The sequence below is a fragment of the Taudactylus pleione genome, unplaced genomic scaffold (genome assembly GCF_031769625.1).
Source record: "Taudactylus pleione unplaced genomic scaffold, aTauple2 ptg000500l, whole genome shotgun sequence".
NCBI lineage: Eukaryota > Metazoa > Chordata > Amphibia > Anura > Myobatrachidae > Taudactylus > Taudactylus pleione.
The window spans coordinates 1,948,433-1,971,092 of NW_028284902.1; the positions used below are offsets into that span (position 1 = coordinate 1,948,433).

The window sequence follows — 22,660 nt, forward strand, 5'->3', positions numbered from 1 at the left end:
CCTTTTATAAGCATCTTAATTGAGAGTGTAATAATTGAAATGGTTTGCACATGCAAAAATGACACTCATTTGGTAGTCTATTGATTTCATGCATTGCATTGCAATTTTGGTGTGAGTTTGTCGTGTTGGTCAACACAATTCTTAGAAAATTTACGATTTCCATTTATGTCAGTGTTAATCATAAGATGGTTGTTCCAATGGTGATTTGCCATGATTTGTGTTGTGGTCATGTTTGACATGCAGTAAACATGCAAGTTGATCTTTAGTAAATTTCCAATTTGCAAACTCACTAGTTTGTCATTAAAATGACCAAATCACACCAACATGAATTTTAGTAAATTTGCTCCTAAGTCTACATGTGTCACCTTTAAAACAGGCAAATCAGTTCACCAAAAAATAATAATAAGGCTGAAGAACAAACTGTGTGTTCACAAACTTCACAAATCCCTGAGGAAAGTCTAATTCTGTTCACAAGTGCTATGTGTGAGTCAACATTTCTTACACTGTACTCCTAGAGAAGCCTCCTTCCACCATTTCCACACCTTCTGCAAATGTGGGGATGAGCAGCAGTAAAAGTAAATGAGAATGGTACTGAGAATGGTACTGTGGAAATGCAACAGGATGAAAGGGATAATTGTGCATCTGATATTAATGAGGATGTTGATGATAAGGATGTTGTTTGTGTCAAAGTAAGTCAGCCACCAGTGGCAGCAGTTCTAAACCCATGATAAGAAGGAGGCCATTGTCTTGCCTGGACATAAGACCAAAAAAGCCACCTCTTTCATGTGGATATATTTTTACCCAAATCCTGACAACAATTTTCAAGTCATCTGTACTGTTTGAGAAGCTAAAGTAAGTAGCTGTAGGGTTGTAAAACATCTAGGAACCTGCTTTCTGTTAGGTAGCGAGTTCATGCAAATTATTTGGGAAAATGTCAAAAATCCTGTAAGATAAAGTCAAGCAGTCCAGCATTAGCTAGCAGCAGCATGGATAGATCCTAGCACATGCAATCTCCACCGCCAACACCTAGTGTCATCAATGGTCTCACTAATGTAAAAGTATAAATTTTCTATTCTAGACACTCTTGCAACACTGTGTAGCCTTGAGTGCAGGTTTTGACAGAGCTCTGAATTTATGTTTTTAACAGGATGTGATTTGTTAGAGAATTGTACAGATATGTCCTTCTTGTTTGACAACCATTCTCATAAATATGGCCTCTATGGCTGTAGGTCTGCATATGAGAATGCAGGCTCGATCACTGACACGCCATTGACACTCACATAATACGCCCATGAGACGGCCTTTTATTGCTTTCACTGCAGGCCGCCTCCCAGTCCCCGACCAGGAACCCCCATGGCTTTCCACCGCCAGCTGAAATGGGAGCGATCCCATACTCAACAGCTGTCTTTGCGTACACTTAATGGTTTTTATGTGCCATAGGGATTTTCAGGACTTTTCGTGCATGAACACTAGCAAATAATCAATCAACTGCGCATCCACCTGCATCGCGTCAACCTCTGAATCAGGCTCCATGTCACTAATAGTGTACTAAGGGCCTGATTCAGCATGGATCGCAAGTCTGCAATTGCACACACCTGCTCGCTGCAAATTATGCAAATGAATGCAAACGCAGCACTATACCAAGACTAAGGGGAGTCAAGCAGGGCGTGTGCCGTGGGTGCCGTAGGACCGGCGGCTTGGGGGGGCGCAGCCGGCCACGGTACCGGCCCGCCCTAGTTAGACAGTTTAGCACCGATCGCAGTGTATGTGGTCAGTGCTATACATTTACACAGGACCGGCGCTAGGCTTCCCTGCGCCCAGCACCGGTCCTGTGCTGCACAGCCAAGCCCCTTCCCTCCCCCTGAGCGCTTACCCAATAGCGCCAGGAGGAGGGTGGGAAGCGGGCTCAGGCTGTGCAGTTTACACACACATCGCCGCCAGAGTGGCAGCGATGTGTGTGTTAACCAGCAGCCAATGAGAGTCAGACAGACTCTCATTGACTGCTGCAGCGCCCACTGCAAGAGCCGGGCTGGAGCTCACTCATGAGCTCCGCCTTCCGGCTTCTGCAGTGGGTAATGGGAGAGATGTCATGATGTCTCTTCCATAATGCAGGGCGCGCGAGCCCGGGAGGACTGACGTGTGGCGGTGGGAGCAGTGGCCGGATCCGGAGCGTGGATTCAGGTAAGTGTTGTTTTTTTTTTTTAAACTTGTGTGTCTACACATCGGGGGGGGCTACTACTGGGGGCACCATTACTGGAGGGGCACTACTGGGGACTACAACTGGGGGGGATACTACTGGGGTTACTGCATCGGGATGGGGAACCTCTACTGGGGACTACTACTGGGGGTGGGGAACTACTACTGGGGGCACTATATAAGGGACTTGCTACTAGGTGACCACTACTGGGGGCACTAAATAGGGAGGACCACTACAGGGGACACTGTATAAGGGCACTGGAAAGGGGGATCACTGCTGGGGGCCTGCATAAGGGGGACCACTACTGGGGGCACTGCATGTGGGTGTGACTACTGCTGGGGGCACTATATAAAGGGCACTGTATAGGGGGTAGGACTACTGGGGGCACTGCATAGGGGGACTACTACTGGGGGCACTATATAAAGGGCACTGCATAAGGGGGACCACTACTGGGGGCACTTCATAGGGGGGGCCACTACATAGGCCACTGCATAAGGGAGAGCACTACTGGGGGCACTGAATAAGGGGAACTAATGAGGAGCTGCATAAGGGGGACCACAATTGGGGACTGCATACTGGGGGTACTGTATAAGGGGCACTACTGGGGTTAAGATGCATATGGAAAGGAATGTTCAGAGTGACGATAAAAGGGTGTGTGTCATGTTGACATGCCCCATTTTTAAGTGACCACGCCCATTTTCGCTGCGCACACACATAGTTGGTGGGAGGGGAGATCTCCATTTTTACATTTGCCCTGGGCTCCAAATACCCTAATTATGCCACTGCAAGACACCCACCACTGTTTAAAGCCACCCACAGCAAAAACATCGGTAACATCGAGTAACATCAGACCCATACGCACAGTTGTGGTTGAGCTGACCCTGACTCACAGACTGCTAAACTTCCTATCGCCATCTGGACCTCTGGATGCATATGCCATCGCAGGGGCTTAATTATGCAGTATGTGAGTGTGAACCGGCCACTGCGATCGGGACTGCAATCACAGTGGCTATGCAGACCCATCGTAGAGTAATTGACAGGAAGTGCCGTTTGTGGATGGTGGCAGGGGGGTGGTCGGCCGAACGCAGGCGTGCCAGTGCGTTTGAACACCGTTGCAGGGGCGTGCATAAATTATCCACTGCGATGTACTACGCAGCCTGGGGCCTGATAGCGTGTGTGGAAGTTAGCAATATCTGAGTAAGGTCAGGGCTTGTGCAAGTGTGCGTGAGGCTGCGATGGTACTGAGGTTTTCACAGTCTTGTTAAGTGTTACGGATTTGTGTAAGGAAAAGTGGGCGTCCTCATGTAGTGCAGCAGTGGCATCACAATCGCAGTTAAACTGTGTGCATAATCGCTATTGCATTCGCAGATGCGTTCTGTAGTGAATAAGGCCCTCAGATGCAGTGCCGCAGCCGCAGAGTCCATGTTTAGCTGGAATTCAGAAGGAGACACTGGACCTCATTCAGAGTCGGTTGTATGCGGCCGCTCGGTCGTACGCCTAACGACCGCAAAACTGAAAAAGGAAGCAATCGCACGGCCGGTCGGTCGCAACCAAAGTGACGCCCATACGTGAACAATGCACCTCCTCTAGCTAGAGAGTGATAGCAGCTAGCGATCGAGTCAATCGTTGTCAGTCGTTGTCAGTCGCTGTATGTTCATTTTCTTCTGCTGGTTGCGGCCGCTTGTGTTATGTGCAAATTACATCAAAAATTAACAAAAAAACGCACAGAATAAGCCATTCCCATGAAATATATTTATTCTTATTATTCTCTAATGCAAATGCAACTGAATCAATTACAAGCCAAATATCAGTGTTATTAGCTACAACAAACGATTATTAGCTGCTTGCATTGTGTGGCACAAAATAGAAACATCAAACATAACATCAGTCACATTCGATAGTATCGATTGTACTCTGGGGCTTGAGAGAGCACATACCCAACCTCAAGCTGTACGATCAGCCAGGCCTCTAACCTGCTCGCAGAGTGACATTTTACTACTTCCGGCCTTCTATGTCGGTCGTAGCAGGAAATTTATGTACGCCCCTAAAACGCCCTGAAAACGGTGAGGAACGCCTGCGTTTTTAGACCACCACCCCCATCAACACCCACAAACGGCCTTTTATGTCAATCAACTCTCGGAAGCCACTTCCTGCTCATAAGCCGTACGATCAACAGCATTTTGGATCGCAAGGTCTCGTACGCACATGCGCACAACTAACCGTACGCATGCATGGTTTGCAAACATCGGATGCGTATGACCGAGTGGCCGCTTACGACCGACTCTGAATGAGGTCCACTGTGCCCCCCCCATAGACTGGTGCAAGTGTTGATGGTGAACATGATGGTGCGCCAATGGTGGAGCGTTTGGAACCTTGGGCGGATTTGCACTGTCCCTGGGCATTGCAAGAAGGCATCTCAGGGCTTGGACTGTCCAGCCCACACTAGTACACAAGGCTGAAACTAGCAATTGCATATTGCCACCGATGTGATTCTGCAAAGATTCGCAAGCGTGCAGGCTTTAACGCGTACCTCTATATCAGGCCCTAAGAGGCTGATTTTGAGTCGGACACATTTGCAGCCATATTTGCATCTTTTGCCGCACTGGCGTCTGTGACTTTATTTTTATGCCGCTACAAAGCCCTTCCCTGGTGTACATCCATAATTCCGAATCACATTGTCTATAGACGATGCATTACACCTGGAATGTCCTTAGGCACACAATCAGTCACACTATTGAAACCTGTACTACCCCTATGGTTGGTGCAGTTTCTAAGTATGGCGTCCTCCTGTCACCATCCAGAAATTTCCCTTTACATTACTGTGCATCTAAATGTGATCTGCGACTCTGTACACATACAATCGGAACACATGGCCAGACGTGATACATCTCTCCACTGCGCCTGACATGGCCTCTGCGTCCAACTCAGAATCAGGCCCTAATGCTGGGTACACACTAGACAATGGGCCTGATTCAGAGCCGCTCGCGAGCGCACTGCTGTTGATGGTGAGTGACAGCTCGCCCCGGTTTTGTAGGCGGGTAGGGAGGGTTGGCTGTACAAACGCAGGTGTTCCCTTTGGAACGCCTGGTGTTTGTGGGAAGACCTACTGACATCACTACTGATGTCAGTAGTTAACTTCCTGCTCTGTTAGAGCAGGAAGTACACTCGGCCCTGCAGCAGCCTAGACCCTACCACAGGGTCTTGTCACAAGGCCGATGGTCGCGATAATCGCGATGGTCTCCAGGTCGCTCGCACAAGCTGTGGGAGGTCTCCCACAGCTTTGCGAGCGGAGGAGAACAAAAAAAAAATGGGTCTAAATTCAGGGCCAATATGTCGCCCGATCTGGTGGATTGGGCCAACATATCGTCCACATCGGCCAGTGTGTACCCGCTATATCGCTGATGTGGCGTCCCCAAAAATAGGGGAACCCACCAGTGGAGCATAAGAATGCTGATTAGAAGGGGTGGTCTAGTTAATTTTTAAACCCTGCTTGTATGTAAATGTTTAAAATGTGTAAGGAAAATAGGTTGAAGGACTGTCCCCTGAAATGAGGGGAGGACTTGGTTCTGTCCAGTGGAAGGCCTATTAGGCTGTGGGGGAACACGAGGACAGGACACTACCAAGGGCAAGAATAGGGAGGAGAGTGCCCTGTTGCAGGAAAGGGGAGAGACAGCACGCGAGTATTGGCCCGTTGAGAGGAGCACGAGGAAGAAGAGACTGCTATAAAAAGGGACATACACGCGACAAGTGCGCAGTTGTTCCCAGGAGTGACGGAGTTAAGTGGCGCGCTGCTGTACGAAGCTTACCTGTGGAAGTCGGGTGGCTCAAGCAAGTGGTCCGGAGTCGAGAAGTGACGCTGGAAGCAGTTCCTGGAGTCAGCACCTCAGAGATGGCCCGGGTGCAGTGAAGGGACATCGCGGCCGGAAGTGGAAAGCTGTCGGGAGGAGGCGCGGCTGAGGCGGGGTGTCGTGACGGACGTCAGAGTGGAGGTGTGGCTGGCTCAGGCAAGTGTAAGCTGCGCTTAACTCTGCACAAGGGGGAGACAAGATGAGTGACGTTAATTAGACCTGGTGGTAAGAGACTCTGCCACTCAACCCTTACTATAGCACCGATAACCACCTAAAGGTCATTTGAGCCTAGCAGCCACCGGCACCGAATACAGTTATAAATAACCTCCACTCTGCATTACACCCCATACCGTTACCTGCAGACAGGTGTGGACAGTTAGTTAAGGGTGACAGCCCCTCCACAGGATATAGAGCCTTTGCTGCAGGGAGTTCTTATCTAAAGGGAACACACTAAAGAAGATTTGCTATCTACATGCACCCAGTATCTTGGTCACTCTGATTTACTCTAAAAGAAGAGACAAATTAGGAGCCACAGGACTCAGCTGTGTTAATAAATAGGGTCAGTATACCTGGAGAGTTATTCAGAGAAAGTGCCAGCTATAAACTTAACGGTAGTGGAAGACCGCGACAGCAGGATTGATTAAGGAGCCTAGCCCTAGCACCCGATTGGCAACATTAGTAACAGTAGCAAGACAGCTTTTAGTACCTCTACTCTGTGGAGATCATAAAGTAACAAAACTGTTAGCCAGGACTGGTAAAAACAAGGGAGAGACATTTATACCAGGAGGAAGCTTAGCTTGTACGGGTAAACTCTGCAAAATAGATCTTCGTGAGGATAGTGGAGTCGATACTACAGAACAACCCCGGGCAACGCAGTGTACACTTAGGAGGACTTGATATTTTATTAACCTATTAACGGGTAGCTTCTGGCCAGTAAGCGTTAGGATAGTTAGCATATACAAGGATTCAATTATAGACTGTTAACCATTGTTGTTGCTGTTTACTTGGAGTTGATACAATCCACTGCGTTTTGTCATATTGCATGCAATAATCTTTACATTTCTAGGAGCAGCGTTAGACTGGTCGTAGCCAGGAGGCTAAGTTCCTGTATAATAAAAACCTGTGTCATTGTTTTGTTTGGTCTGAGTTGACATTGTAAAAGCAATTGTTATTGTAATTGCCATTTAAAGTGAACTTGTATTTTATGCTTTATGAATGCAGCGTAATAAGATATAACTTCTCTGTTACAATAAAATACCCATTACTTTTCTCCCAACCCGTTTCATACTTACCTCTTCACCTCTCTGTACAAAGAAAGAAGCTACAACAACCTTAAAGCATACCCAGTGTGCGGGGGGGGGGTTACATTTGGCGTCACTAAGTACAGGATCCAGAGTCCAAAGTGAAGAGTGTAGGTGAGAAGTCATTAGAAAAGTGTACAATGTCACAGGAACAAAGAGCAATGGGGGACTCGGCTGGAGCAAGTGGAAGTGGTATTCCGCAAATCAACCCCATAACCCTTCCTTATTACTTCGGTGCTCCCTGGCTGCCTACTTTTAGTGGAGATAGATATGGAGGCGAGGGAAGTAACTTAACGGAATTCCGAAATAAAATAAGATCGATGTTTAGACTATACCCGTTAAATGAACGTCAACAAGTGGAAATCCTTATTGGCCAGTTAAAAGGGGCGGCTCTACGAGAAGTGACATCATGGCCAGCAGAGGAAAGACGTGATGTTGACCAAATCTTTCAGCGACTGGCCGCTACATTTGAAACCAGGACAGTATCAGAACTCAAGACGTTGTTCTATGGCCGTAAACAAATTCCAGGGGAGACACTAAGAGATTACGCTCTAAGTCTACAAGAGGCACTTCGGGATATCCGGACTATTGGAAACGAAGAAGTGGGAGATACGGATGAAGTACTCATAGCCCAATTCATTGAGGGCTCTAATGGAGAAGGCATCAAGTCCCAACTGAAATTGTTAAAAATGCAGATGCCGGATCATTCTTTTCTGGATTTCAAAGAAATGGCTATAAAAATAGTAGGTTCCCAAAGAGGACCCGAGTTAAGTTTTCCAGAGAAGCCAGACTTCCAGGAGGGTCATAGTGGGACCAAGACAAGACATATGGGAGAAGAAAATTCTTTGACTAGAAAGGACCTTGTGAAACAAAGCACTCAGTTACCCTCTAATGATCCTCTTGAAACTGTAGAGAAGCAGCTGAAGGAATTAATGTTGGGAATGGCTGAAATTCGTCACGAAATGTGGACTTTGAAGAAAAACAAATCTACCAATTATCAAACCACACGGTGGAGGAATGATAGAGAACGGAATACGGAGGATTGGTGGGCCCCTCCTAGAAGAACGGGACGACGGGCGACTGACCAATTTGATACCCAGGGGCGTCCTATTTGTCGACAATGCCAGAGACCAGGTCATATCAAAAGGAACTGTCCTCAAGGGGAGAGTTTAAACTCCCAGGCCCCGGGGAGAGAGAATGAACCTCGGGGGGAACAATAGTCACAGATCCTAAAATGGGGGAATGGTGGCCCCGTTATGTGGGAAAGTGTCCCATGCTCACCATTGATATTAATGGAATCAAAACCCCTGCAATGATTGACACTGGGTCGCAGATTACCACGATTCAATTCACTCTCTTTCAACAACATTGGGCCGCGGACCAAGTCATGCTACCCCCACCATCCTGGTTACAATTAATAGCCAGCAATGGGCTAGGCATCGATTGTCTTGGATACTGGGAAGCAGATATTAATATTGGCAACAGTTCCCTACCTAAACAAGGATGTCTGATTACGCATTCGGAAGATCCCAAGTCGATACCCGTTATACTTGGCATGAATATTCTCCAAAAATGCCCTGATGAATGGATTACTGCTTTGCGGAAAGAACTATCGCAAGCCATGATGGCGGAACAACGGATTCTGAAGAAGACGATTAAGGTACTCCTCGGGCATCAACATCTGGTAAAGGCAAAAGGAGAAGTAGGATGGGTACAAATCGGGGATGGCAAACCTGTTAAAATCCCACCTAACTCGGAAGTTCTTCTATGGGGAAAAGGACCCTGTGGACCCCATGGAGAAAAATACGAAGCCATAATAGAACCATGTATGATGCTGAACCGGGGGGAAGTGGCAGTGGCCCATGCTGTTGTCACTGTGGACCGAGGACGAGTACCTATTAGGGTACTGAACCCCCATAATAAGACGGTGAAACTATATCGACATCAACCAGTGGCCAAACTTATTTGGACATCGTTCCAGGATGTTCATAGTTTGGGAATGGAAACCAAAAAAATGGAGGAAAGGACGGAAGAGAACAATTCCAAGGGGCTGCCTTGGTGGGAAGAGTTACACATTGGCGGTGAGGAAACGACACCAGCTCAGAAGGAAGGAGCCCTGAGGGTGGTGAGAGAAAAAGGCGAAGCTTTTAGTAAGCATCCGGCTGATTTTGGGACGGTAACTCATATTCTACACCGTATTGTGACTGGGGGAGTGCCACCAATTAAAGAAAGACATCGTCCCTTAGCGCCAGCCTTATATCAACCTGTGCGCCGAATGTTGGAGGAAATGAAGGCTGCAGGAGTGATCCAAGAGAGCCATAGTCCTTGGGCGGCGCCCATTGTACTAGTGAAAAAGAAAAATGGTCAACTACGACTATGCGTTGATTATAGGAAACTCAACCACGTTACACATCGAGATGCCTATCCACTGCCCCGGATAGAAGAGTCACTGACGGCCTTAAAATCTGCACAGTATTTCTCTACATTGGACCTGACCAGTGGATACTGGCAAATACGAATGGCCCCGGAAGATCAGGAAAAGACCGCTTTTACCACCCCAATGGGCTTACATGAATTCTTGAGGATGCCGTTTGGACTATGCAATGCCCCCGCAACATTTCAAAGAGTTATGGAGCATTGTTTGGGACATCTAAACTATGAGTTAGTACTCTTATATTTAGATGATATTATCATATTCTCCCGAACTTATGAAGAACATCTCAACCATCTTCAGGAAGTGTTCCAACGCTTGATCAAATACGGACTCAAACTTAACCCAGCAAAGTGTCATCTGTTAAAACCTGAGGTGAAATATCTGGGACACATAGTAAGTTCAAAAGGGGTGAAGCCCGATACAGATAAAATCCAAGTAATTCAGGAATGGCCCGTGCCCCGAACCATTAAGGACGTGAGGCGTTTCTTAGGATTTGTCGGGTATTATAGACGATTTATTAAGAACTTTGCCAAAGTTGCCTGTCCATTGCATGAACTACTTAGAGGAGTACCCAAATCAGGAAGAGAAGTGTCCAAGGAAGTAGAGTGGAATGCTCGTCAGCAAGAGGCGTTTGAGCAACTGAGACAGGAATTAATGCAGGCGCCTATTCTGGCCTACCCCGACTACAGTCGCCCTTTCTCCCTGTACACGGATGCGAGCAAACAGGGGTTGGGGGCCGTGCTGGCACAGAAGCAAGATGGAGATGAGAGGGTTATAGCCTACGCTAGTAGAGGGTTAAGAAAGACAGAACGGAACGATGCCAACTACAGTGCCTTTAAATTAGAGTTCTTGGCTTTAGTGTGGGCTGTCACTGAGAAATTCAAAGACTATTTAACTATGGCAGTTTTCACAGCTTACACTGATTGTAATCCACTAGCCCACTTACAGACAGCACAATTGGGAGCTCTAGAGCAACGCTGGTACTCCCGTCTAGCAAACTTCAGATTTACCATCGCCTATCGGACTGGTAAAAGTAATAGCAACGCGGATGCGCTATCCCGCTTACCAAGTCAGGAAGAACCAGAACACATAGACCAACGGGAAACTATAGAGATCCCCGCTTTCATCAAAAACTTCATACCAAAAAGGAAAGCGGTCTCCGCATGCAGTTCCATTAATTATGAAGTCATAGACTTGGGGTCTGCGGGGGAGTGGCAAAAGTGGCAACAGGAGTCCTTTATGTTTAAACAACTAAAAACCATGTTGCAACAAGGGAAGAGGCAAAAGAAACAACAATTACCGGAGGAGTTAACTAAACTCTGGCGGCAAAGGGACCGATTGACTGTGCAGGAGGGCATCATCTTAAGACAAAGCATAAATCCAAAGACGCACCAGTCCCATAGTCAAATCCTAATTCCGAGGGAGAAGTCAGCTGAATTGTTGCAGGCATACCATGACCGGTCAGGACATTTCAGTTACAAAAAAACAGAAGCTAACCTAAGACAGCGGTTCTATTGGGTCGGTCTACGCTTGGATGTAGAGGAGTGGTGCCAGAAATGTATTAATTGTAACTTGAGGAAACCATCGTTGGGTACCCAAAAGGCCCCCCTACACCCCATCAACAGTACAAGTCCATTAGAATTGGTCACATTAGACCATGTAAAACTGGAAAGAAGCCGTACCGGATTCGAGTATGCACTCACTATTGTCGACCACTATACTAAGTTCGCAGTGGTACTACCCGTAAAAGACTTAACAGCAAAAACCACTGCTGAACTTTTCTGGAGAGCTTTCGTACGCCCTTACGGGTACCCAATGAAAATATTAACGGATCAAGGACCGGCGTTTACCGCGAAGCTGTTTAAAGAGTTGTGTGCCTTATATGGGTGTCAAAAGCTGCAAACAACCGCCTACCATCCTCAAGGAAATGGGTTGTGTGAACGGACCAACCAAACTCTAATCCATATGCTGAGAGCATTGTCCATGCAAGAAAGACAGGAATGGCCTATGTGGGTGGCTGAACTAATATATATATACAATAATACCACTCATGACTCAACAGGGCACACGCCATATAATTTGTTGTTTGGAAGATTAGGGCAGCTACCTGAGGATATTCGTCTTCAATTACCGTTCGCTCGACGGCAAGAACCTACTCCAACCTCTGACTGGGTGACAGAACATCAACAGAGACTTAAAGCCACTCAAGAGATTGTAAAACGGCACATGGACATTGCTCATGAGAGGCAAAAAGAGAATTATAATCTGTCCGCTTGGGCTGAGCCATTGAAAATAGGAGATAGAGTTTTAAGAAAGAACAATCAAAGGCATAGTAAAATTGACCCATGGTGGGAACCAACACCTTACCTTATATTGGAATCGGCACATCAAGAGAAAGATGTATATAAAATACAAAAAGAAGATGGAGATCGTGCCATAGTGGTCCACCGGAACCAACTGAAACTATGTCCTTATCAAACAGAGAATGTTCCGCAGAGAGAGGATTATACTAATAGCATGCCAAGGGAATCAGATACTCAGAAAACTGATGAATGTATGAACATAGTGATGAGTACATACTGGCCAGTACTGTGGTCCTCCAAACTTTCCGAAACTGTGAGATCGGAGAAGAATGCGGCAGCCATTCCAATAGAAACAGAAGAGAAAGAGTGTCAGTTAAGACGCTCCGAGAGAAGCACAAAAGGACTATTACCACTTAGATATCGTGAATAAGAGTTAATCGTTGTAACTATCATTCATTGATCAAATTATACAGTAGGATGTTCTAAAGTAATGATAAGAATTAAATTGTTGCACCTGTTATTGATTGATCAAATTATACGTTGGAATGTTTTAAAGTAAGGTTTGCTTAATTTGTGGAAATGGTGAAATGCGTGAGGACACACATGATTCAAGTGGGGAGGAATGTGGCGTCCCCAAAAATAGGGGAACCCACCAGTGGAGCATAAGAATGCTGATTAGAAGGGGTGGTCTAGTTAATTTTTAAACCCTGCTTGTATGTAAATGTTTAAAATGTGTAAGGAAAATAGGTTGAAGGACTGTCCCCTGAAATGAGGGGAGGACTTGGTTCTGTCCAGTGGAAGGCCTATTAGGCTGTGGGGGAACACGAGGACGGGACACTACCAAGGGCAAGAATAGGGAGGAGAGTGCCCTGTTGCAGGAAAGGGGAGAGACAGCACGCGAGTATTGGCCCGTTGAGAGGAGCACGAGGAAGAAGAGACTGCTATAAAAAGGGACATACACGCGACAAGTGCGCAGTTGTTCCCAGGAGTGACGGAGTTAAGTGGCGCGCTGCTGTACGAAGCTTACCTGTGGAAGTCGGGTGGCTCAAGCAAGTGGTCCGGAGTCGAGAAGTGACGCTGGAAGCAGTTCCTGGAGTCAGCACCTCAGAGATGGCCCGGGTGCAGTGAAGGGACATCGCTGCCGGAAGTGGAAAGCTGTCGGGAGGAGGCGCGACTGAGGCGGGGTGTCGTGACGGACGTCAGAGTGGAGGTGTGGCTGGCTCAGGCAAGTGTAAGCTGCGCTTAACTCTGCACAAGGGGGAGACAAGATGAGTGACGTTAATTAGACCTGGTGGTAAGAGACTCTGCCACTCAACCCTTACTATAGCACCGATAACCACCTAAAGGTCATTTGAGCCTAGCAGCCACCGGCACCGAATACAGTTATAAATAACCTCCACTCTGCATTACACCCCATACCGTTACCTGCAGACAGGTGTGGACAGTTAGTTAAGGGTGACAGCCCCTCCACAGGATATAGAGCCTTTGCTGCAGGGAGTTCTTATCTAAAGGGAACACACACTAAAGAAGATTTGCTATCTACATGCACCCAGTATCTTGGTCACTCTGATTTACTCTAAAAGAAGAGACAAATTAGGAGCCACAGGACTCAGCTGTGTTAATAAATAGGGTCAGTATACCTGGAGAGTTATTCAGAGAAAGTGCCAGCTATAAACTTAACGGTAGTGGAAGACCGCGACAGCAGGATTGATTAAGGAGCCTAGCCCTAGCACCCGATTGGCAACATTAGTAACAGTAGCAAGACAGCTTTTAGTACCTCTACTCTGTGGAGATCATAAAGTAACAAAACTGTTAGCCAGGACTGGTAAAAACAAGGGAGAGACATTTATACCAGGAGGAAGCTTAGCTTGTACGGGTAAACTCTGCAAAATAGATCTTCGTGAGGATAGTGGAGTCGATACTACAGAACAACCCCGGGCAACGCAGTGTACACTTAGGAGGACTTGATATTTTATTAACCTATTAACGGGTAGCTTCTGGCCAGTAAGCGTTAGGATAGTTAGCATATACAAGGATTCAATTATAGACTGTTAACCATTGTTGTTGCTGTTTACTTGGAGTTGATACAATCCACTGCATTTTGTCATATTGCATGCAATAATCTTTACATTTCTAGGAGCAGCGTTAGACTGGTCGTAGCCAGGAGGCTAAGTTCCTGTATAATAAAAACCTGTGTCATTGTTTTGTTTGGTCTGAGTTGACATTGTAAAAGCAATTGTTATTGTAATTGCCATTTAAAGTGAACTTGTATTTTATGCTTTATGAATGCAGCGTAATAAGATATAACTTCTCTGTTACAATAAAATACCCATTACTTTTCTCCCAACCCGTTTCATACTTACCTCTTCACCTCTCTGTACAAAGAAAGAAGCTACAACAACCTTAAAGCATACCCAGTGTGCGGGGGGGGGGGGGGGTTACACTGACGATATGCACTGTCGTGCATCATCAGCGACATCCTCCAGTAGCCCTGCATGCAGGTCCGACAGGCGATATCGTTAGCAGGAGCCATGCTGCTGAATGTAGCATGGCCCCCACTGTTGCTCCGTTGTTCTCGGCAACGGTAAGTGTGTATGCACTTGCCATTGCCGGCACCCCCCCGGGTCCCGTCGCTAACGGGGTCGGTACACAGGAGAAATCATCTAGTGTGTACCGACCTTTAGAATAATATTTTAAGGAAAGATTGCATGTCGGAGCTAAGCCGCAAAGTCCATAACGCACCAATCGGGGCTATTTGAGGGTAGGTGCACTGTATGTGGACACGTCTGCCCAGTACATTAATAATTCCATTGACCCCCTCCCATGCCTTTTAATGTTAACCATTTTAATAAAATCGCTGAACCACTACTACATTTTACAATCAATCTAAATTAATTCTTAGGGGTATATTTACTACAGTGCGGGTTTTTGGAAGTGGCGTTGTTGCCCATAGCAACCAATCAGATTCTACCAATCATTTATCTAGCACCTACTAGAAGATAATAGCCACAATCTGATTGGTTGCTATGGGCAACAACTCCACTTCTAAAACCTGCACCCGCACGCTGCAAAATTATGCAAATAAATGCGATGGTCAGAGCCAGCTCCAGGGGTCTGAGCACCCTGTGCCGGCCTGGTACATAGCGCCCTGTATTCGCCCCCTGTGTGACGTTGTTTGGAGGCATGCCCACATGGCATGCCTCGAAATAACATCAGGCTGGGGGTAAAGCCCAGCCCTCCATCACTGGCTGGGCTTCCCCCAGCCCTCTGCCGTCAGTGAATGGATGCCGCGGCATCCATTCACACTTCGGGGGTCCGGCACCACCGCACAGCTGCAGCAGTGGGGGTCCCCAAACTCCCAATTTGACCACCCGCGGGCCACTTCGGCCCACGGGTGGAACAGCGGGACAGTACTGTCCCGCTGAAATTGGGATGTTGGGGAGGGGTGCGCCCTCTATGGGTGGTGCCCCTATGCGACTGCACTGGTTGTGCACCCCTAGAGCCGGCCCTGGCGATGGCAGTGCGATTGCAGCACTATACCATGACGCCCAGCACTGTATAAAGCCGCTCACTTCCCATACATCCGCAAGTCAGCATAAACATAGGTAACATCGAGTAACATCGGACCCATATGCACAGTTGTGGCTGAGCTGACCCTGGCTCACAAACTGCGAAACTTCCTGCTGCCATCTAGATCTCTGGCTGTGTATGCCGTCACTGGGGCTTAATTATGCACGCCTCTGTAACAGCGTTCAAATGCACAGGCATGCCTGCGTTCCTTTGACCACTCCACCCCAAAACGGTGCTTCCTGTGAATCATTTCTTTGTGCCGCTGCGTGCCCGCTGTGTTCGCATACCTGATTGCAGTGGCTGGCTTGCACACGCTCACTGCAATACATACACATGCGCAGAACGTAAACATCGGCCGGGTGCATGCGTCCGCAGCCTTGTGATCCAACCTGAATTAGGCTCATAGCCCTTCATTTCTGTTTCTGGTTTTACCATACACAGTTTCTTAACATGTTTCAATCTATTCTCTTTTTGTAGCCATTGTAGTTGTTCACCTCTGGGTACTTACAATAGGGCACCACAAAACAGACGCACCCCTATGATGACATGGCTAATTACCTCTGAGAAACACTAATTGCAGCAAGACATAATGTGTAACAGGTGGACAAATACAGCTCTGAATATTCATTTAAATGGAAAATAGAGTGTACATTACTTATCTGCTCTGGTGCAGATCTTCATCGTGAGACAAGGATTCCCCTATCTGGCAAGTCTGAGGCATCTTCCTTCTTGTCTGTGTTGCCATAAACATCACAACACTATGTGGCAACTGCAAACTTAAAACTTTCCTCTAAAAGTATAATGGCTGTCTGAATACGCTCCTGCCGGAATGGGAAGCGAGTAACAAAGGACCCCATTCAGCAAGGAACGCAAAGGAGAGAACGCACGCACTTGGCCGATGTTTTTGCTCTGCGCATGCATATGCATCACACTGCGCATGCGCGAACTAACCAGTGCGATAGGATTATGGTACGCAGACTACACGCAGTGTGTGCACAGACCCTTCCGATATTGATTGACAGGAAGTGCCGTTTGTGGGTAGTGACAGGGGTGGTCCTTCCAGTTTTCTACAAAGGGACAGTGCGCACCGTGGCCGCATGATGCAAAAAGGGGCGTGGTCTCACAAAAAAGGGTTTGTAGTCTCACAGTATCCCCAGTTCAAATTTAAGTACTCATTAGCACAATCTTATTCACATTACACAATACATAGTGCCCGATTCACATTACACCATATAGTAGTGTACCTTATTCCGGTTACAACACACAGTAGTGCCTCATACACAATGCCATAGTAGTGCCCCTTATACATAATGCCCACTGTAGTAGTGCCCCATTTGCAATGTCCACTGTAGTAGTGCCTTTTTTATAATGCTCACAGTAGTAGTGCTCCTTTTTCAATGCACACAGTGGTAGTGCCCCTTTTGGAATGCCCACAGTAGTAGTGGTGCCCCTTTTGCAATGCCCCCTATAATAATAGTGTCCCTTTTGCAATGCCCCCTGTAGAAATAGTGCCCCCTGTGCAATGCCCTCTAAAGTAATACCCCTTATGCAGTAGCCCCAGTATTAGTGCCCCTTACTCAGTTCTTCCAATATTAGTGCCCCTTACACAGTACTCCCAGTAGTGCCCCATATGCAGTACCCCCAGTAGTAGTGCCCCATATGCAGTACCCCCAGTAGTAGTGTACCTTATGCAGTGCCCCTTGTACAGTGCCCCCAGTAGCAGTGCCCCTTACACATAAAGTCACAGACACACACACACACAACACAATACTATACTTACCTGAAGCCCCGCTCCTGCGCCCACCACTGTCTAACTACTCCATCCTCGGTCCTCGCACTGGGCAGTATGGGAGAGATGTCATGACGTCTCTCCCTTCACCCACTGCGGGAGCTGGAAGGTGGAGCTCAGTAGTGAGCTCCAGCCTCCGGCTGCCGCTTCAGGGAAGGAGCTGTTGGGCGCCAGCTGGTAACAAAATCTCAGCGGGCACCTGGCAAATGGAGTAGGCAGAGCAGGGCCGGCTGATTACATTGCGCCGGCCATGCCCCTAACCCTCCCTCCTTGCAGCGTACACATATCCCCCCTAGTGCCTAAACCTAATCTATCCTCCCCCTCGCAGTTTAAACCTAACCCTCTCCTTAGTGCCTCCCCCTAACTCTAAATTAAATATACACTGAATTAAATATACCCTGTGTATATTTCATTTAAAATATTAAATATATTATTTATTAAATGAATACACATATACATATTACCAGGGCCGCCGCGAACCACTCCCCCTTAGGAAAAAAAACACAATTTTTTTTTTTTTAGCAGCGCCCCTTCGCTGGCAGGGGGGCGCTGTGAGCCTCTCAGCCTGGCACACAGCCAATGGGGGGCGCGATCAGCATGATCACTCCCCCCATAGGCATAGGAGACTGCTCTAGCTGCTGCTTAGCAGCTGCGAGCAGTCTCCCACTGCAGCCCAGCACACAGCAGCATGTGCTGGGCTGCTGTGATGTAGAAGGGAAGGGGGGCGGTGCTGGACCCGGGCCCCCGCCGGGCCCCTACAGCAAGCCCAGGCCTGGGTAATTTGTACCCGCTCCCCCCACTCTCGGCACCCCTGAATATTACCTTATTATATAGATATATTATAAACATTTCAAATAAAACACCTTTTTTTTCTGTATCGGCACTGGGGACTACCTTTATTCAAATAGCCAGGTCAGGTGGGGAAGGGAGGAAAGCCAGGTCAGGTGGGGATCAGGTGGGGAGGGGAGGAGAGCCAGGTTAGGTGGGGAGGGTAGGACAGCTAGGTCAGGTGGGGAGGAGAGCCAGGTCAGAAGGGGAGGGGAGGAGAGCCAGGTCAGGTGGGGATTAGGTGGGAAGGGTAGGACAGCCAGGTCAGGTGGAGAGGGTAGGACAGCCAGGTCAGGTAGGGATCAGGTGGGGAGGGTAAGACAGCCAGGTCAGGTGGGGAGGGTAGGACAGCCAGGTCAGGTGGGGAGGAGAGCCAGGTCAGGTGGGGAGGGTAGGACAGCAAGGTCAGGTGGGGAGGGTAGGACAGCCAGGTCAGGTGGGGAGGAGAGCCAGGTCAGGTGGGGAAGAGAGGGGATGAGAAGGGAGGGCACTGGGAGGACCCGGCAGGGAAACAAGAGCAGCTATGCTGCTGGGGTAGTATTGATTCCTACCGATCTATACACTCTAAAATGTCGCTATTTAGCATAAAAAGTCGCACAAGAAATAATTACTCTTCAGACTTTGATTGTGTTTCCAAAGCACAAAAAGATATTATTCACCAAAAGCAGATAGTTACATGCTGTGATCTAAATACAATTAACGCAAACAAATTATACAATCACAAGGTACAGTCAATACATTACGCAGGTGCTCTGGATCCAGATTTCCGGCATCAAAGGTGAAGCCTCCATCAGCAGAAAGAATATGATGACTGGCATCTAGTTTCAGAGAGCCTGCATATATACCCTTACAGAGATAGGCAATACAATAGAACAGGTTGGCATGATTCCATTGGTTCTTCTTCCTGGTTCTTCTGTTACAGTACAGTTCATAGGTCAGTTCGTATGGTCACAGTCCAGCCTCCAACAGCTCTTTGTGTCCATTTTCCCGCTGAATAACAAATCTAAACTGGCTGCATTATATAGTACATTTTAATGCCTTACTCTCTATGATCCATTATTCCCAGACACATGTTGCGATTTCTTTGCCGATGGAATCGGAAGCCTGCAAATACACAGTAGTTTAGAATGACACCAAACATTGTCTGCTTATCATGTACTTAACCTCAGATATCAAATAACATGTATTCCACAACATTGCTAATAATGAATAAAACCTTAAATATAAACCTTTATGCTAGGGAACCTTTTTATGTAAGTGTGCAGTGTGTAAGTGTAAGGATATTGCGTATAGTCGCTAATTAGCGTTGTGCGTTTATGTGTTTTGTGCTTTGAAATACAGTATTTATATGTTTTATTTAATGTGTGTGTGTTATGCATGTAAGTCTATGTGTGTGTGTTATGCAATTCAGTCTATTTATGATGGATTTAATATCTATCTATCTATCTATCTATCTATCTATCTATATATATATTAGGGGTGTGCACCGGCCACTTTTCGTGTTTTGTGTTTTGGTTTTGGATCTGGATCTTTCTTCGTGTTTTGGATCTGGATTGGTTTTGCCAAAACCACCCTTCCGTGTTTTGGGTTCTGGGTTTTGTGTTTTGGATCTGTATTTTTTTGAAAAAAAGCATAAAAACAGCTAAAATCACAGAATTTGTAGGTTTTTCTGCTCCTATGCTATTATTAACCTCAATAACCTTAATTTCCACTCATTTCCAGTCTATTCTGAATACCTCACACCTCACAATAGTGTTTTTATGTCCAAAAGGTTGCACCGAGGTAGCTGGATGACTATGCTAAGCGACACGAGTGGGCGGCACAAACACGTGACCCATCTAGGCGTGAAACTGCAGTGGCAGACAGGATGGCATTGAAAAACTAGGCCCCAAACTGTACATAATGCAAAGAAAAAAAAGAGGTGCAAGATGGAATTGTCCTTGGGCCCTCCCACCCACCCTTATGTTGTATAAACAGGACATGCACACTTTAACAAACCAATCATTTCAGCGCCAGGGTCTGCCACACAACTGTGGCTGAAATGATTGGTTCGTTTGGGCCCCCACAAAACAAGCTGGCAATTAATCTGTCCCTGCACAAACTGGCTCTACGGAGGCAAGAAGTCGTCCTCATCCTCCTCATCCACAGATTCCTCACCCTCTTCAGTGTTATGTACATCCTCATCCTCACAGAGTATTAATTCGTCCCTGCTGGAACCACAGGTCCCTCTGTACGTTCTGGAGGCTGGTCTCCCTGGAAGAGTTGATCATTCATTTTATGAACATCATCTTCTCCACATTTTGTGGAAGCAACCTCCTACGCCTTTCGCTAACAAGGTTCCCGGCTGCACTAAACACTCTTTCGGAGTACACACTGGAGGGGGGGCAACTCAGGTAAAATAGAGCCAGTTTGTACAGGGACCTCCAAATTGCTTCTTTTTCCTGCCAGTACAGGTACGGACTGTCTGACATGCCTACTTGGATGCTGTCACCGATGTAATCCTTTAACAGACAGACGCACGCTTGTCGCTGCTGCTTTGAGGATTCAAGTGCGGCTACAGCCCACACAATTCACAAAGACAGAAAAAAAAAAAGAATATTTTTATTGTTTGTGGAGCACACTTTGAGGGTTACACCACCCTCTAACAGACAGACGCACGCTTGTCGCTGCTGCTTTGAGGATGCAAGTGCGGCTACAGCCCACACAATTCACAAAGACAGAAAAAAGAAGAAGAATATTTTTATTCTTTGTGTAGCACACTTTGAGGGTGTCACCACCCTTTAACAGACAGACGCACGCTTGTCGCTGCTGCTTTGAGGATACAGGTGCGGCTACAGCCCACACAATTCACAAAGACAGAAAAAAGAAGAAGAATATTTTTATTGTTTGTGTAGCACACTTTGAGGGTGTCACCACCCTTTAACAGACAGACGCACGCTTGTCGCTGCTGCTTTAAGGATGCAGGTGCGGCTACAGCCCACACATTTCACAAAGACAGAAAAAAAAAGAACAATATTTTAATTGTTTGTGTAGCACACTTTGAGGGTGTCACCACCCTTTAACAGACAGACGCACGCTTGTCGATGCTGCTTTGAGGATGCAAGTGTGGCTACATCGCACACAAGTCACAAACACATTAAAAAAATAGTTTTTTATTTTTTGGAGCACTTCGTGAGTTACACCACCCTTTAACAGACAGACGCACGCTTGTCGCTGCTGCTTTAAGGATGCAGGTGCGGCTACAGCCCACACAATTCACAAAGACAGAAAAAAGAAGAAGAATATTTTTATTGTTTGTGTAGCACACTTTGAGGGTGTCACCACCCTCTAACAGACAGACGCACGCTTGTCGCTGCTGCTTTGAGGATGCAAGTGTGGCTACATCGCACACAAGTCACAAACACATTAAAAATTTTTTTTTGATTTTTTGGAGCACTTTGAGAGTTACAACACCCTTTAACAGACAGACGCACGCTTGTCGCTGCTGCTTTGAGGATGCAAGTGCGGCTACAGCCCACACAATTCACAAAGACAGAAAAAAAAAGAACAATATTTTAATTGTTTGTGTAGCACACTTTGAGGGTGTCACCACCCTTTAACAGACAGACGCACGCTTGTCGCTGCTGCTTTAAGGATGCAGGTGCGGCTACAGCCCACACATTTCACAAAGACAGAAAAAAAAGAACAATATTTTAATTGTTTGTGTAGCACACTTTGAGGGTGTCACCACCCTTTAACAGACAGACGCACGCTTGTCGCTGCTGCTTTGAGGATGCAGGTGGAATCTAGACGGGATTTGGAACCGAGGACACACTACCTCCATCAATTGTCTAAATCCCACTGCACTAATGTCGGATACCGGACGCACGTCTAACACCAACATAGCAGTCAAGGCCTCAGTTATACGTTTTGCTTCAGGATGACTGCTGTCGTACTTCATCCTCATCGCTAGGGACTGTTGGAGGGTCAATTGTTTAGTAAAAGTAGTGATGTTCCTACTTCCTCTCTGGGATGATGAACAACTCCCAGCAGCAGCAACAGCACTAGTAGGAAGTGGTTCTTGATCTTTCCCTATTTTATTTTTATCAGAGAAAGTTTGGTCCTCCATTTATGTTATATTGATCTATATACGTGCGGCTAAAGCGCACACAAACACAGAAAATATTTTTTTATTTTTGCTGGAGAGTAGAACACTTTGTGGGTTACACCACCCTTTAAGAAATGAGCCAGCCGGCTCTTTACTTATGGGACACAGGCGCACGCTTGGCGCTGCTCCTTTGTTGATGCACGTGCAGCCACAGTGCACACAAGTCACAAACACAGAAAATATATATTTTTTTTGGTTTGGAGTGTACTTTCGGGGGTTACAGCACCCTTTAACGGTCAAGCC

The 22,660-nt window shown here is 46.9% G+C and overlaps 2 protein-coding genes across 2 annotated transcripts in view; both read left to right on the plus strand.

The window, feature by feature from the left end:
• The window catches only part of LOC148501830 (putative methyltransferase DDB_G0268948), an 84,241-nt gene that overhangs the window by 10,673 nt on the left and 50,908 nt on the right, over positions 1 to 22,660 (plus strand). The gene's annotated exons all lie outside the window — the stretch shown is intronic.
• Positions 7,501 to 8,566, plus strand: LOC148501831 (uncharacterized). Its single transcript, XM_088449893.1, has one exon. The coding sequence runs from the start codon at positions 7,508 to 7,510 to the stop codon at positions 8,564 to 8,566; it is 1,059 nt and encodes a 352-aa protein (XP_088306019.1). The 5' UTR covers positions 7,501 to 7,507.

What these genes read in the sequence shown, in the direction of transcription:
- LOC148501831 (XM_088449893.1), top strand. Translation starts at nt 7,508, where the DNA reads ATGGGGGACTCGGCTGGAGCAAGTGGAAGTGGTATTCCGCAAATCAAC.